The sequence below is a fragment of the Capronia coronata genome (genome assembly GCF_000585585.1).
Source record: "Capronia coronata CBS 617.96 chromosome Unknown acBCG-supercont1.6, whole genome shotgun sequence".
Taxonomy (NCBI): domain Eukaryota; kingdom Fungi; phylum Ascomycota; class Eurotiomycetes; order Chaetothyriales; family Herpotrichiellaceae; genus Capronia; species Capronia coronata.
The window spans coordinates 1,610,480-1,624,273 of record NW_006912898.1 but is presented as its reverse complement, the minus strand read 5'-3'; the positions used below and the strand labels follow the sequence as shown (position 1 = coordinate 1,624,273).

The following is a 13,794-nucleotide window of genomic DNA, read 5'->3' as shown; positions in this document are numbered from 1 at the left end:
CGACAGAATCACCTTTGACGCCGTTACTCAAGATTCAAACCATGGCTACCACCGAAGATCGAGTGCTTGCAAAGCCTGCCGACCTCTGTTGTCTCAAAGGCTCCATCCATACCGGCGAGCAGAAGGGGGTGATCGAAAGCATCAATGGAGTAGACACCTACGTGTCCAAGCCCAACCCGGACACAGCAAACAACAATGTTATTCTATTCTTTCCTGATGCATTTGGACTTCATATCAACAGTTTCCTAATGATGGATTCATTCGCTGCCTGCGGGTATCTCGTCTTAGGCGTTGATTACTTCCTTGGAGTACGGATCCGAGCCGAGAGCACAAACAACAGAATTGCTGACGTCTATATCAGGATGCGGTGACGAAGCATTCCAAGACGCCTCTCAGCGATCCAAACTTTGATTTCCAGGCTTGGAGAAACAAGCACCTGCCGTCTTCTGAAGAAGTTGCCGTGAGATGGGTCAAAGATGTCCACGCAAAATACGGCAAAGATCCAGATACAAAATTCGCCTGTGTGGGCTACTGGTGAGATGATTTCCCCTCTGGATCAATCAAGATCAAACTATTCACCAGTGCCAATAGCTGGGGTGCGCGATTCGTCTGTAGCCAGCTGTCCAAGACTGGCATATGCAAGGTCGGCGCCGTCGCTCATCCCTCTTTCATGATGGAGAGTCATGTGTCCGGGATTGAGGGTAAGTCCCTTGAAGGCACTTTGTTTGCGTCGTCGATTCTGATCAAGGAAAAGCGCCCATCTTCTTCTCGGTTCCCAATACCGATGCGCTCTTTGTGCCCGAGTCGCGAAGCAGAACGATTGAAATTCTAACGGAAGCAAACCGAGATTTCAACATGCAGATCTTCTCAAAGGTTGGCCACGGGTTTGCCGTAAGTCTCCCCCGGGATGTGAATGGATGTATAGACGCAAAACTGAAGACCTTCTCCAGACACGAGCATTTCTGTCCGATCCCTACGAAAGATGGGCAAAGGAGCAGAGTTTCAAGAGTTTTGTAGATTGGATTGATCACTGGCTCTCAGAGAAGTGAGCGAGCAAACCCGATCCTGGGTAGGGCATTGACCATCATCGCAGGGTTCTGGACGTGAACAACAGGAGCGGACGGCCTGCACTATGATCTTTACCGGCGGCAGGAAAAGCTGCTTCGACCGATCGATGACCATGTCATATCGCGAGGTGGCCAGATTTGATACTTTTTTTACCCAGTTGAAGTAAATCAACTGACCGGGCCAAGTCGAATCGAGACATCTGACTAGAGTACATAGATACGAAATGATCCCACTGAACTTCGGACAATCTCCCACACTCAACCTTCTGAGGTTTTATAAGTTAGGCTTTGATTTCAGTAACTGAAGCAGCACCGAGTCTCGTTGCCTTGTCAGTTCTGACCAGTTGACTGCTGTTAGGTAGTTTCCAACTTCGGCCTTCAACAATGACAACCTTTCTTCGCTCCAGTCAAAACGATGCTCCAGCATATCTTTCTCCCAGCCCCGGATCGCGGGGCCTAGACGTTCCAGCCTCGTGTTGAAGCCATCGGCGCCTCCTCCGCCTCCGAGCGCATTGGTGACTATTGGCCCAGTCACTCCCCACCGAAGTCCAGGGCCAGACGTCACGGCAGTATCGAGGTCCTCCGCCGAGATGACGCCACGGCTGATGAGACTGTATGCTTCGGCATTGATGGCGGCCTGGAGTCGGTTCGCCACAAACCCCGGAACCTCCTTGCGAATCAGCACCGGTCGTTTACCCAGGGCTCTGTAAAAAGCCATGGCCGTCGTAATTATCGCAGGAGTCGTACCGGCGTGAGGCACAACTTCAACCAATGGAATCAGGTGTGGTGGGTTGAAAGGGTGCCCGATCAGGATTCGGCCAGGCTCATGTTCGCATTGTCCGATGAAGGCGGACGAAGGCAAGCCCGACGATGAGGAGGCAATGACAACGCCCGGCCTGGCATGCTGGTCGAGTGTTTTGAAGAGCTCCTGCTTGAACTCGACTCTCTCGGGTCCGTTCTACAGATATCATGGTCAGTCGAACCGGGAGTGTACTGGGGCACACCAGATAGGCTCTATAGAGCATTACCTCTTGTATAAAATCGACCTCGATCAGTCTGGGAACTATATCGGCCACGAACTCATAGTTCTTGGCCGGCTCCTGCTGAAGGGACCCAAGTTGCAGTTGAATACTAGGCCATGCCTCGTCAAGATAACGTCTGAATCGGTCTTCGGCACCTTCTACTGGGTCGGTAATGATCACCTTCAGGCCTTTGGCGAGGAAGAGACATGCCCAGCTCATTCCAATTACACCACAGCCGATGACGGCCACTGTGCGGATCTGCTGCGACATCCTGGGCGCGACGGAACGACAATAACAATTTGTTGAAGTCCAATTAGTATATTCCTTTTGCCCAGGGCCAAATCCAGACTTGCCTATGCCGCGCTGTGTGAAGGAACGGGTTTCTGTCCGGCGGGGGAAGTTCGGAAACATGTCCCGACACTTCGGGCACTGGACAGCGTCGATCTCGGTCAAGTGCTCACTCTGTATATTATCTCGCGTGAGGCTGGATGGCGTCTGCTAGACCAGCATAGGCCCTCCATTGAGCAATAAGACACTCCTACGGAAGTTTCAAGCAAGTCGCGTCAGCTACACACTTCTTCCGCCGAGCAGAATGGAGGTCACGGGATCTCCCAGTGGGTCCGACGAGGCTGGCTACGGTCCAGGGACTTCGGTCGATACAAGCTTCACTCCAGTGCCTGAAGAATGCCGGCGGCTGTTGCGCCTCTTTGCAGAAAAGACTCCCGGATTCACCAAGAACGACGCTCTGATCAATGGCGTCCAGTTCGAAGGCGATGATCTACCCATCATCCCAGGCCCCATCAAATCACAAGCCATTACAGCCGTCCTTCATGCCATGGTTGGTATTGTAGGGCTGGAAATCCTACAGCTACGCGGCCTCACGACAAGTACGACAACCCATGTCAACACAGACCATTCAGGTTTGTATCCCGCCACGCCAGCACTGGTGACTGTGGATGGGACGAAGGGATCCGCCATACTGAATCTCCCAACTGTTCCTCAGTGGGATAAAGATCGCCAATCAAATTCGCCCCTTGTTTACCGCGCCACGGCGATCTATGAGACGGCGGACAAAGGAACCTGGTTCCAGCTTCATGGCTCACTCGATCCATGGAAGCTTTTGGGAGTCATTGGCATCACAAAGGACAAGGATGCTGAAATTCGGACGAATGACGCTGCCTACGCTCTCATCCAGGAACGTGTACGCACCTACCGTGCACGAGAGATTGAGCAGCTTATGGTTGAGCGTGGGTTTTCCGGCTCGATCGTTTACTCACCAAAGGGCTGGCGCGACACCGAGATGGGCCAGCGCCTTGCTCGGCATCCTCTCATCAACTACGCCCAGCAGACATATTGCCCTGCCTTGCCACCTGCTCAACTGCCCAAGTCCGAGGACAAACGACCGCTTGCAGGAATCAAAGTGGTCGAGCTGGCCCGCATCATAGCTGGTACCGCAGCTGGCGCTCTCCTTGCGTCCATGGGCGCGGAGGTCATTCGGGTAAATTCATCCAAACTCAAGGACTATACTCCAGCGCAACCTTCTTCTTTGATGGCCGGCAAAACGACGATCGATCTAGACTTGAATGATCCTGCGGACCATGCACGACTGATGCAGCTATTCGAGGAAGCCGATGTCATCTTGCAGGGCTATCGTCTGCGCTCCCTCGAGAGGCGTGGGTTCGGGCTCCACGCGGCTTTGGAACTCGCCAACAAACGTGGCAAAGGCATCATCTACGTGGACGAGAATTGCTATGGCCCTGATGGCTGTTATGCCGAACGTCCAGGTTGGCAACAAGTGGCCGACGCTGCTGCAGGAAGCTCCTACGTAATGGGCCAATCGTTCGGATGTCCCGCCGGTCAGGGTGTGCTACCAAGTCTGCCCATTTCTGATATGTCGACGGGCGCCTTGACAGCCCTCACAGCCATGTGTGCAGTTCGCGATCGCTATGTCAAAGGGGGCTCATACCATGGCCACTGTGCACTCACTGGGTATGATATGGCGACGCTGAACCCTGACGTCCGACTGTATTCGCGCGATGTTGTCCAAAGAATTCAGGACAAGTACCAGTTTGCCCCGTGGTCAAGTGACGCACACGTCGCTCCTCTCTACTATTCCATCTTGGAGTCTTGGGAGCGTGCAGACAGTTTCATGAAGAACGAGGACTTCTTCGTCACCTTCTCGGACTCGGTGTTTGGCTCCAAGCTTCGAGTTCTGGCGCCCATAGTCCGCTATACAGACCAGGAGTCGAGTGCAAGATGGACCAGTCCGCCAGTTCCCTTTTGCCATCACAAGTATAGGAGCTTTTCATCTCCATCTTAGATACCTAGAACCATGTATACTAGAGATGCAATACCAAAACCAAGGGAAAATCAACCAAGGGGAGCCTCAATAGGCTGACTTGTATTCACGTTATATCACATAGCGGTCTTTCTTCTGTTGCAAGTGAACCTTCGTGTCACAAACCTCGAGGTAAGTCCCCACAGGGGTCTGCCTTGGAAGCGCCTGTAGTCTAACTGCTGAACCTAATACAGTCTTGATATACCCCTATAACGTCTACAAAAGCTTCAACCCATTGGCAAGTCTACTGAGTATATATTACTTCAACAATTTCTTCAGTCTCTCCCTCTCTTCCCTCTTATCCATGCTCCTTCTCCTAATCTTCTCAACATCCCCGAAAACCGCAGCCACCAGCTGTTTCTTATTCACCTTGCCCATGGCATTGCGCTGGATCTTACTCACAATTTCCAGGTCCTGCGGGATCTTGTACCGCACCAAACGGTCTTTCAGCTCATGTCTCATGTCCGCCACACCCCACGGTTTATCACTGTCCTTCCAGTCCTCAGAAAGCACGACAACAGCCACTACCTTTTGTCCCCAACTTTCCGAGGGCAGGCCAACGACAGCACATTCATGGATTTGTGGGAGACTCAGCATCTCGCGTTCGATCTCCAGAGCAGAGACCTTCTCTCCGCCCGTCTTGATGATGTCCGCGCTTTGCCGACCTTGGATGAAGTAAGCCGGCCCACGCGCCCATGACCCCGACTTCCCTTGTCCAGACCCGGGCGTCATGCGGCGTACGGCGATATCGCCTGTCTTGAACCAACCGTCGACGGTGAACTCTTTCTCCGTGGCAGCTTTGTTGCGCCAATATTCTCGAAAGATGGTCGGGCCGCGCAGCTGGATCTCACCCTGACGCTCTTTCCCCGAGACGGGATCAATTTCCTCACCTTGAAGAATGACGCCACCGGTGCCGGTGTGCTCATCAACCTCCCAAAGGCGTACTTCCACGGATGGGAGAGGCCAGCCGACGGACCCGGGGACGCGATCGGAATCATGGAGACCACAAGAAAGTGCCATGCCAACTTCGGTCATACCGTAACGTTCGAGCAGGACATTGCCTCCCGAAAGTTCTGTCCAGCCGTCCAGTGTGGGCGTGGGCAAGGCCGCGGATCCAGAGATATTCAGCCGTAGATGTCGTCGAGAAATTGCTTCTTTGGCCGCGGTTTGGAGTTCCAGATTCAGGGTTCGATATGTCTGCAGGAGACGAGCCCAGATGGTGGGGACGGCCGTGAAGAACGAGATTGGTGTTCTTGCGTTGTGATGGGTACCGGTCGAGCTACCGTTGGTGATTTCGTGTTCGTGTGTCGGCAAGAAAGGCGCAGCAAAGCGTTCCCAGACGACATGAGCATCGAAAGGATATAAGAATTCGATGCTGCTCCCGGCGAGCAATGGCGTCAGAATGGCGTTCACGGTCCCGTGAATGTGGTGAAGCGGTAAGACATGCAAGAGATGGTCCTGAGGGGTGTAATTCCAAGCGGTCAGCAAGCTCTGGGCTTGAGCAGCCAGAGTGGCAGTGGACAGTAGGACACCCTTCGGTCTAGCCGTCGTTCCAGATGTATACAACATCATACCACCACCGGCAGCGTCGGAGGCGCCGATCAGCTTGATCTCCTGGTCATCGATTGAGCATTGCTTCAGGTCATCCATCGGATGAAACGACGGGGTCTTCTCCAGTCCGTCTTGCAACACCTCATCTGCTTGCCGAGCGTACTTGGTCGAACTCAGGAGGAGAAAAGCTCCACTATCATTAATGATGTGCCTCAGTTCTGAGACGGGAAATGAAGGTGCCAACGGTAGAGCGATTGCATTCGAGGCCAAGATAGTGAGCAGGGTGACTAGCGAAAGGAGTGAGTTTCCGTTTAGCATACCTAACGGTGAAGGCGAAGCATGCCATTGTCGAGGGCACACCCAGTACATACCGACATAGTCATATCCATTTTCAACGAGGAATGCAATCCGCTCACCCGCAATAGTGCTTTCATCTCTCCCTGTCAGTCGTAATAGTTGCTCTTTGGTACGAGCAACATCACGTAGTAGCGAAGCATATGGGTATGTTACTTTGGAGTCGTGGTGGACGATTGCCGTAGATTGCGGATCGTGGGCTTCGAGGGCTTCAAAGAAAGCCGAGCGCTGAAGACCGATTGCCATGACTAGTATCGCTTCAAAGGAATCAACTGTGTCTCAAACCGAGTGTGAAAGGGTCGCCCCGGAGGAGTGCAACGGCACCTACCTATCTATTCAATGCCTGCTATTTGGGCATCCATTGTCGAGGGATGACATGGGCTGGTTTCATTGGCAAGCGAATCCAGTGGGCTAGCTGGGCCCCATGAGTTGTTCCGTTCCGGCTCGAGAGGCTGAGGACCGGGGGAGGTTCCCGAGGAGGATTTTTCTGGGCTCTCATGGAAAGCTTCCGGCTGGGCAGACGGTCAACATTCGGGTCCGGCTTGCGACAGATGAGCTATACATGTGACTCGTTGTATCGATGATGGACAGCTTGACAGTATGTGGAGAGTCTGAGATTTTCAAAGGAGGGGGCTTCTGTGGGAGCGCCATGGTCACTGCAAAGCGTGAGAACTTGAGCCTGAAGAAAGAGAACTGTCGAAGCGTCTACGACGACTGTAGCTGATATATCTGTTCTAAGTATCTTTTCTTATCTTTCATTCACATCAACCAGCGCGTATGGGGTAGGATCCCGGAATGCTTTTAGATTTCCAGCACTATGATCATGGTATCACGTACTCTCCTCCAGCGAAACAGCTAAATGCAGACTCGATTCTATCATGATTTCTTCAAGGTCTCTTTCCGATTCGAATTTCACAATCTCAGATTTGAGCTCGAAGCTTTGCTTCTTTCATCTGGGCCACGGCTTTCTGCGCATCTGTGTTGATATCGTGGAACCACAGCCAATTGAAACGGCCTTGTTGTAGCTTGGGCAGGATTTTGTCCATGTTGGCGCCCGCTTCTTCGTGCTGGAAGAAGAGCATACGGCCCACTTCAGCAGCCTGCTCCAGCTGGAATTGTGCTCGCGGTCGTCGGACCGAATCGTAAGCAGCAAGAGCGGCACTGATTTCTGGTCCCAAGCTTGCAGCGCTCCTAGGAGATTTGGCGAGTTCCGCAATGACACTGCACAGTACCCAAGCATCTTCCAAGCCTTGAGCGGCTCCAGCGGCCTGGAATGGCAGGGAAGCATGGGCACTGTCGCCTAATAGAGCCACGCGACCGCGGTAGTATGTTGAGGTGTGCAAGTGATGGAAGAACCCCCATCTAATGGGCGAAGACTTGGTGAGGAGTCTCCGGAAGCGCTCATCGACGCCCTTGCCTTCGAAGTCGGCCATCATGGCCTCATGTGAAACCCTTTCGGTCACAGCATCCTTCAACTTCCAGCCGTCGTCGTCCGCCTTGCACAACAGAAAGTTGAACTCCTGCCATTCGGACAACATTAGCAATGCCTTTGTGAGTGGAGGACATTAACTTACCTCTCCGCCAGTGATGCGATAAGTAACGGCACTGCGTTTGTAACCGAAGTAGAACTTTGCAACGTCGGTGAGGTCGCCGAGAATCTCTTCCGCCTCCGACATTGGTATCACACCTCGATAGCAATAGGCGCCGGCGTACACTGGAGCGACTTGTTCGGGATGAAGCGGCGAGAGGACGTGGGATCGCACGGTACTTTTGATGCCGTCGGCGCCAGCTAGAATGCTGGCCTCTGCAGACTCACCATCTGCAAATGTGAGCACCACCTTGTCGGGATGTTGCTCAATTTTCGTCAGCCGTTTGCTGAATTTGACCTTTTCGATGGGAATAAAGCTGGTCATGATATCTAGAAGTGTCTTTCGATGGGCCTGGAGAAGGTTAGCGCTATGCTCGACATGTACCCCAATCAAAGGCGACAGGGCAACTGACCGATTTCCGGTCGAAGTTAGGATGGCCCCAGGCTGACTTTAAATTGCCGGACCATGGTTGATCTTGACCTGTTTACCGGTTGTTAGACGTCGAAATTGAGAATGGTAATCTCATACGTACCAAGGCCCTCTTCTAGGAGCAAGCCCTCGAAAAACACATTCTGGGCATCGGCGCCCTTGTTTCCGATACAAATCTTCTCGTATCTGGGACGAAATCGGGGCTCAATAAGGTCTATTGCCCGTAGACCGTTGGGGGCGAAGCCGATGCCAGCACTTTGAACAAGTTAGAAGACCTGACTTTTGGTTTACAAGGTCCCCAGGGGGAGCATCCTGAATCTCACCCTACAGCCGAATATCCTTTCGCTTCCTCATACAGCGTAAAGGATATACCTTTGTTGTGCAATCCAATGGCCAAAGCAAGGCCGCCAATTCCGGCGCCTAACGTTCCCATTAACTTGCTGCAGCCGAGAAGACATCATCTGGACAACTCACCAATAATGGCGACATGTATGTCGTTGTTGGCTCGAGGGTCTCTCATCGCGGTGGTTGCCCACTGGCTCGAATGTGGTAGGATATCCCGATTCCCTTTTAAGATGTCCTTCGTAAGATGTCCTTCGTAAGATATCTTTTCAAGATAACACCCGTTATGTACCGGTAGTTAGTGAGGCGAATTGGAGCCTTATCTCTGGGCAAATTAATTCGGCAGATATCAGCCACATCAGACGACAGGGTCTATCAGGCGATGCAGTGGACGTCCAGACGAGGGATCAACTACTATTACCTAGTAGGTAGCGTAAGTGGGGCTCTTGTCGGCGTCGGCTTGTGTACCGGCTTTACCGGCTTTGCCGGGGAAGCTTCCCGGAAAGGTACCCCCTTTCGTCGCCCCCCGCTCCCCCGAAGAAGCCGTTGCTCCCCTCGACTTCTGGCTTCTCATCCTTTCCCAATCCTCCACGGTCTTTCAAGGGCCCCAGCAATTCCGCCTCGCCTCCGGCACAATGTCGGCACAGGCACAAGCACACGACCAGGCGACGCATTCGGAAACCCCTCCAAACAAACGACGTCGGATTAGTCTAGCTTGCAATGCCTGTCGCATGCGCAAGTCGAGGTGCGTCATCATGGACAGACAGCCTCTAAGCCCGGCTCGGCGCAGGATACTGACATGCCTCTGCCATCAGATGCGATGGACAACGACCCTCGTGCGCCTCGTGTATAGGACTCGGCTTCGTATGCCAGTATGAGCCCACCGACTCCGCCGCCAACGTGCTCGTGCGCAAGGAGTATCTCTCTGACCTGGAGAATCGCGTCGCTGCCAATGAGCGAGGGGTGCAACGGCTGGACAAGTTGCTGAAAGGCCATCTTTCCAAATGTGCCGAGAGCGCCGTCGACGGTGCCATGCGACCGTCTCAGCCTTCTGCTGCATCGGGAGCGACGTTGCCGCCAGAAGAAAGCCCCTACCGCGCCAACGTTCTGGAGGAGCCGCGGGATGAAGACGCGACGACGAACGGCATGGCCATGACTTTTACCGAAGAGCGCACGTCTGCCTACTTTGGAGAGTCATCCAATCTACACTTTACACGGGTGCTACTTCGGGCAGCCGCTGCGTTCCATCAGTCTCCGTCGACCGCGACAGCCCAACCGACGGCCGACAATGACTCGATCTTGGTGGAGAGTAATATGGAGAGACATTCCCAACACCAATCCTCGCCTCTCTCGACAGTTCCAAACGTTCCAGAATCAGCGCTTACCGCGTTGCCGTCAGAAGAAGCGATGGACAACATGCTCGATATCTATTTCAACACAGTCGGTATGGTTTTCCCTTTCATCCACGAAGAGACAACCAGAAATGCATACGCCGAGTTCAAGGCCAATGGCTTCACCAAGGTTCGAAGGACATGGCTAGGAACTCTGAACATGGTATTTGCCATGGCAAGCAAGTTCGATCAGTACGAGAACGAAAAGGCATCGAGCAAGACGCGGTTCGACCGATCAGACGTATTTTACCAAAGAGCAACGGGCCTCTGTAACGAAATTACGAAAAGAGTGATCAGCATCGAGATCATCCATTACCTCGTCCTGGTTGTCATCCATTGCCAGGGTACACAGAGGTCTTCCCAAGCTTGGAACATGCACGGTCTGCTGGTGCGCTCAGCGATTGCGTTGGGTCTTCATAGTGACAACCACCGGAAAGGACTGACCCCACGTACCCAAGAGACCTATCGTCGCACTTGGCTGGTCATCTATGGTCTAGATAAAGTCTTGAGCGCGGTGTTTGGCAGACCATGCGCGGTCGTGGACGAGCAGGCGTTTAGTCGGCAGCCACTCTCGTGGTTATCTCAAACACTGCGCGATGGTTTCACCAAGGCTGTTGATTTGCCCGGTCAATTCCTAGACGTGTCATTTCGGCTGTATCAGCTGATGGGCATGTCGCTGATGAAGCAGTACGGCGCCAATGTTGAGGCCAACAACGTCGAATTGGACGATCTGGCTTCACTACAATCAACCGACGAGCTCCGAATGGCTCTCAAGTCATGGGCTTCCAACCTGCCAGACCAACTGCGTCTTTGCACGCCTCAGTCAGCCTTGCTCCTCGAGAACACCCAGGCCAACAGACTCTGCGTCATCTTGACTCTCAGGTACCACAACCTCAATACCCTGATCCACAGGCCGTTGCTCAGTGCGACACTGTCTCGTGCGTCCCATGGGGACAACAAGAACGGCGGAACATCGCCATACGTATTCCAGCTGGCAATGGCAGGGGCCTATGAATGTGTGCAGTCGGCGGAAAGCACCATTGAGATTGTGCATGCCATACTGAGCACCGACCCAACCAGTAAAAACAACCTGGGCGTGTGGTACTTTACTCTGTATTACGGTTGGTTCTCCTTTGAATGCACGCGGGAGATCAATCTTGCTGACCGAATCCCCATCGAACAGCCTTTACAGCGTCATTGGTCATCAGCGGCCGATGGCTGCTGGCAAAACATGGACAGAGCACCCCCGACGAGGCAGCCATCGCCCACTGTCAGGAGCTTCTCAGAAAGGCCGACACGATATTCCGGGCGCTCAGTCACGAAGATGCTCTGGTCTATAGCTGTTCAAAATACATTCGCAATCTATCTGACATGCTCGTCTCTCGAGGTAGGTACCTGGCCAGTCACCGGCATGCACGACACGGTCATACAAGCTTGCTAACCGTGTATCCACAGCCCCCATCCCATCCGACGAGACCAGCGGCGATCTACGTTCGACGGCTACCGAAACACAATCCGAGGACTCATCAGCTCAGGCGAATGGTGGCATGTACCTCAACCCCGAACCGCTAGACGCGTTCGAATTCTTGACGTCGGATCTGTTAGAACCTTCGGCTTTCGAAGGCTTTGGCTGGGCCATCGATGGAACTTTACGAGGGATTGTCTAGCGATTCCTTTGACAGTTTAATGTATATGTAGCCACGCTAGTTGGACCCTATGCCGTTGTAGCTTGATGTTGTCTGCGTAATCAATCCATCCCGGGACTCCACGTGATTCACTACGATGATGTGGAGGGAAAAAGGGCCTTGCGGATCTTCAAAGCAGCAAGCTCAACTATGGCACGAGCGGTGGGTTTACTCCTCAGGGGGAGGACAAGAGCATACGAATGCATCTGGCCTTCCCCCTTGATGATGGCACAGTCCACCCCTGCCTGTTGAAGTCGGTGACCAAATGCTCTTCCATCGTCCACAAGGGGGTCGACCTCTGAAAGAAAGATGATTGTTGGTGGAAACTTGGCCAACACCTGATCCGACGCAAATGTCAGGGGAGAGGTTAGCGCATTTTCACGGTCCTTTTTGTTGGGTAAGAAAGAGTCGATCATCCAGTCCAGTGTGTCGACGGGCAGAAACGGCGCATTTTTGAAGGTTTCGTACGAAGCCATCTTGATATGTGTGTCTGTGACCGGATTGAATATCACCAACTGCGCAATCTTGGCCGGTAGATTCCGTTCCAGACACATCTGCATCAGTGCAATGACGAAATGCCCTGGTCCAACAGGGTCAGCAGCAAATCCATAGGGCACATTTGAACATGCAGACAGTTCTTACCTCCAGCGCTGTCCCCAGCGAGAACAATATGGTCAGTTAAAAGGTTGTATTTGTGCGGTTGACGAGCAATGTGATCGAGGACGGCATATAGTTGCTCGAACTGGAACGGATACTGCTTCCCAGGGGCAAGTGAATAGTCGGGAAACACCATGGCCGCACCTGACTGACGTGCCAGGTCCTCCATCAGCGGCGCGAATGACTTGGGACTGCAGGAGGTCAGTTAACATGGAGACAGGTCACTTCTCAACCGGCGGCTTGACCGTTGGGACGCTGGCTGTTCTTACCTGCCTAATACCCAGCCACCGCCGTGCATATAAAACACCATAGGACACGGCTTGGGTGCCGACTTGGGTCTGAATATCACCACGTTCGTTGACACGTCGTCCCAAGGCACTTGAAACGTCTCTACATCGATATCATATGCTGGCTCTTGCTCCTGTAGACCTTCCAGAGCCTCATGTCCCTTGACGTAGCCGAGGACATGAGGCGAAGGTTCTCCGGACATGGCTTCAGCGAAAGCTGCATTGTAAGGGTCGAGGTAATGTTTTGCTGCCATTGTGGTGAAGTTGCTCTGTTCAACGGCTGGGTCGATGTAATTGTTTAATCACTACGGTAAACCAAGGAGAGTTTCTAAGAGTAAATGAAGGGGTGATTGTGGTAGAGGTCGGGCAGATAGCAGCGCCACTACGGGACCGCCAGCCATTTTGGCCGCGATCTTGAATTTCTGGCCTGTTCCCGTTGCCGAAGCCGGTGGGAAAGCCACGAGTCGTACTCCACCACTATCTCAGTATCGCTATCTGGTCCCTGTACATTCTAGATATGGCAGATGGGTAATGTGGTGACTGCTAGGAGCGATAATGAGATTGGGGAGTGTTATATAGACATCCGGTGTATCCGCGGGGTCGGAAAGCGAGGTCAAGATACTCGATAAGCCACGAGCGGGACTGCTATGAACGAAGCACTACGATATGGCATAGAGCTCCCCCCTTGTTCCACTGATAAGGTGCCGAAACGAGATCCAGATTCGTTCTATCACCACGGATTCTCTCTACCTTATCGTATCTGTGGAACTGGCCTGGTTTGGACCCTCCTCCGCACTGATACGTGTTCAGCTTTGCCTATCGGAAACGTGACGGCTGAAAACCCGCTGAACCCGGGGATCCGGTGACGATTCCGTTATCTGATGACAATCATCAAGTTTCTGGGGTTGAGGCCTGGACCTCTCCACCATATGGATGACATTCGAAATGGGGTAAGAAGTGAAAGAGCGGACGCAGGACAGTAGGGACTCCTTTCGAGTTCGGCGCAGCTAGACTGCTGGACCTCATCAGAGGTGCCAGAGGCTACGCTGCATCAGACCCGGGCGCTTCCAATATGAAAAGGA

General features: G+C 53.1%; 7 protein-coding genes across 7 annotated transcripts; 3 read left to right on the top strand and 4 right to left on the bottom strand.

The window, feature by feature from the left end:
• Nucleotides 1-41: 41 nt before the first annotated feature.
• Nucleotides 42-1,049, top strand: A1O1_07258 (uncharacterized protein; the record flags this gene model as incomplete). The annotated part of the gene is made up of 5 exons (XM_007728130.1): nt 42-308; nt 362-534; nt 592-701; nt 755-891; nt 951-1,049. 5 exons carry the CDS (start codon nt 42-44, stop codon nt 1,047-1,049), a joined length of 786 nt encoding a protein of 261 aa, XP_007726320.1.
• A 292-nt stretch (nt 1,050-1,341) lies between these two features.
• On the bottom strand, nt 1,342-2,359 carry A1O1_07257 (3-hydroxyacyl-CoA dehydrogenase; the record flags this gene model as incomplete). The annotated part of the gene is made up of 2 exons (XM_007728129.1): nt 1,342-2,025; nt 2,096-2,359. The coding sequence occupies 2 exons, from the start codon at nt 2,357-2,359 to the stop codon at nt 1,342-1,344; spliced, it is 948 nt and encodes a 315-aa protein (XP_007726319.1).
• Nucleotides 2,360-2,681: 322 nt separating this feature from the next.
• On the top strand, nt 2,682-4,409 carry A1O1_07256 (uncharacterized protein; the record flags this gene model as incomplete). The annotated part of the gene is made up of 1 exon (XM_007728128.1): nt 2,682-4,409. One exon carries the CDS (start codon nt 2,682-2,684, stop codon nt 4,407-4,409), a length of 1,728 nt encoding a protein of 575 aa, XP_007726318.1.
• Nucleotides 4,410-4,685: 276 nt separating this feature from the next.
• Nucleotides 4,686-6,578, bottom strand: A1O1_07255 (uncharacterized protein; the record flags this gene model as incomplete). Its single annotated transcript, XM_007728127.1, has 2 exons — nt 4,686-6,265; nt 6,350-6,578. 2 exons carry the CDS (start codon nt 6,576-6,578, stop codon nt 4,686-4,688), a joined length of 1,809 nt encoding a protein of 602 aa, XP_007726317.1.
• A 674-nt stretch (nt 6,579-7,252) lies between these two features.
• A1O1_07254 (salicylate hydroxylase) lies at nt 7,253-8,783 on the bottom strand (the record flags this gene model as incomplete). The annotated part of the gene is made up of 5 exons (XM_007728126.1): nt 7,253-7,852; nt 7,907-8,272; nt 8,334-8,401; nt 8,454-8,605; nt 8,674-8,783. The coding sequence occupies 5 exons, from the start codon at nt 8,781-8,783 to the stop codon at nt 7,253-7,255; spliced, it is 1,296 nt and encodes a 431-aa protein (XP_007726316.1).
• Nucleotides 8,784-9,327: 544 nt separating this feature from the next.
• Nucleotides 9,328-11,750, top strand: A1O1_07253 (uncharacterized protein; the record flags this gene model as incomplete). Its single annotated transcript, XM_007728125.1, has 4 exons — nt 9,328-9,437; nt 9,508-11,204; nt 11,267-11,470; nt 11,539-11,750. 4 exons carry the CDS (start codon nt 9,328-9,330, stop codon nt 11,748-11,750), a joined length of 2,223 nt encoding a protein of 740 aa, XP_007726315.1.
• A 110-nt stretch (nt 11,751-11,860) lies between these two features.
• A1O1_07252 (uncharacterized protein) lies at nt 11,861-12,966 on the bottom strand (the record flags this gene model as incomplete). The annotated part of the gene is made up of 3 exons (XM_007728124.1): nt 11,861-12,348; nt 12,411-12,616; nt 12,695-12,966. 3 exons carry the CDS (start codon nt 12,964-12,966, stop codon nt 11,861-11,863), a joined length of 966 nt encoding a protein of 321 aa, XP_007726314.1.
• Nucleotides 12,967-13,794: the final 828 nt, after the last annotated feature.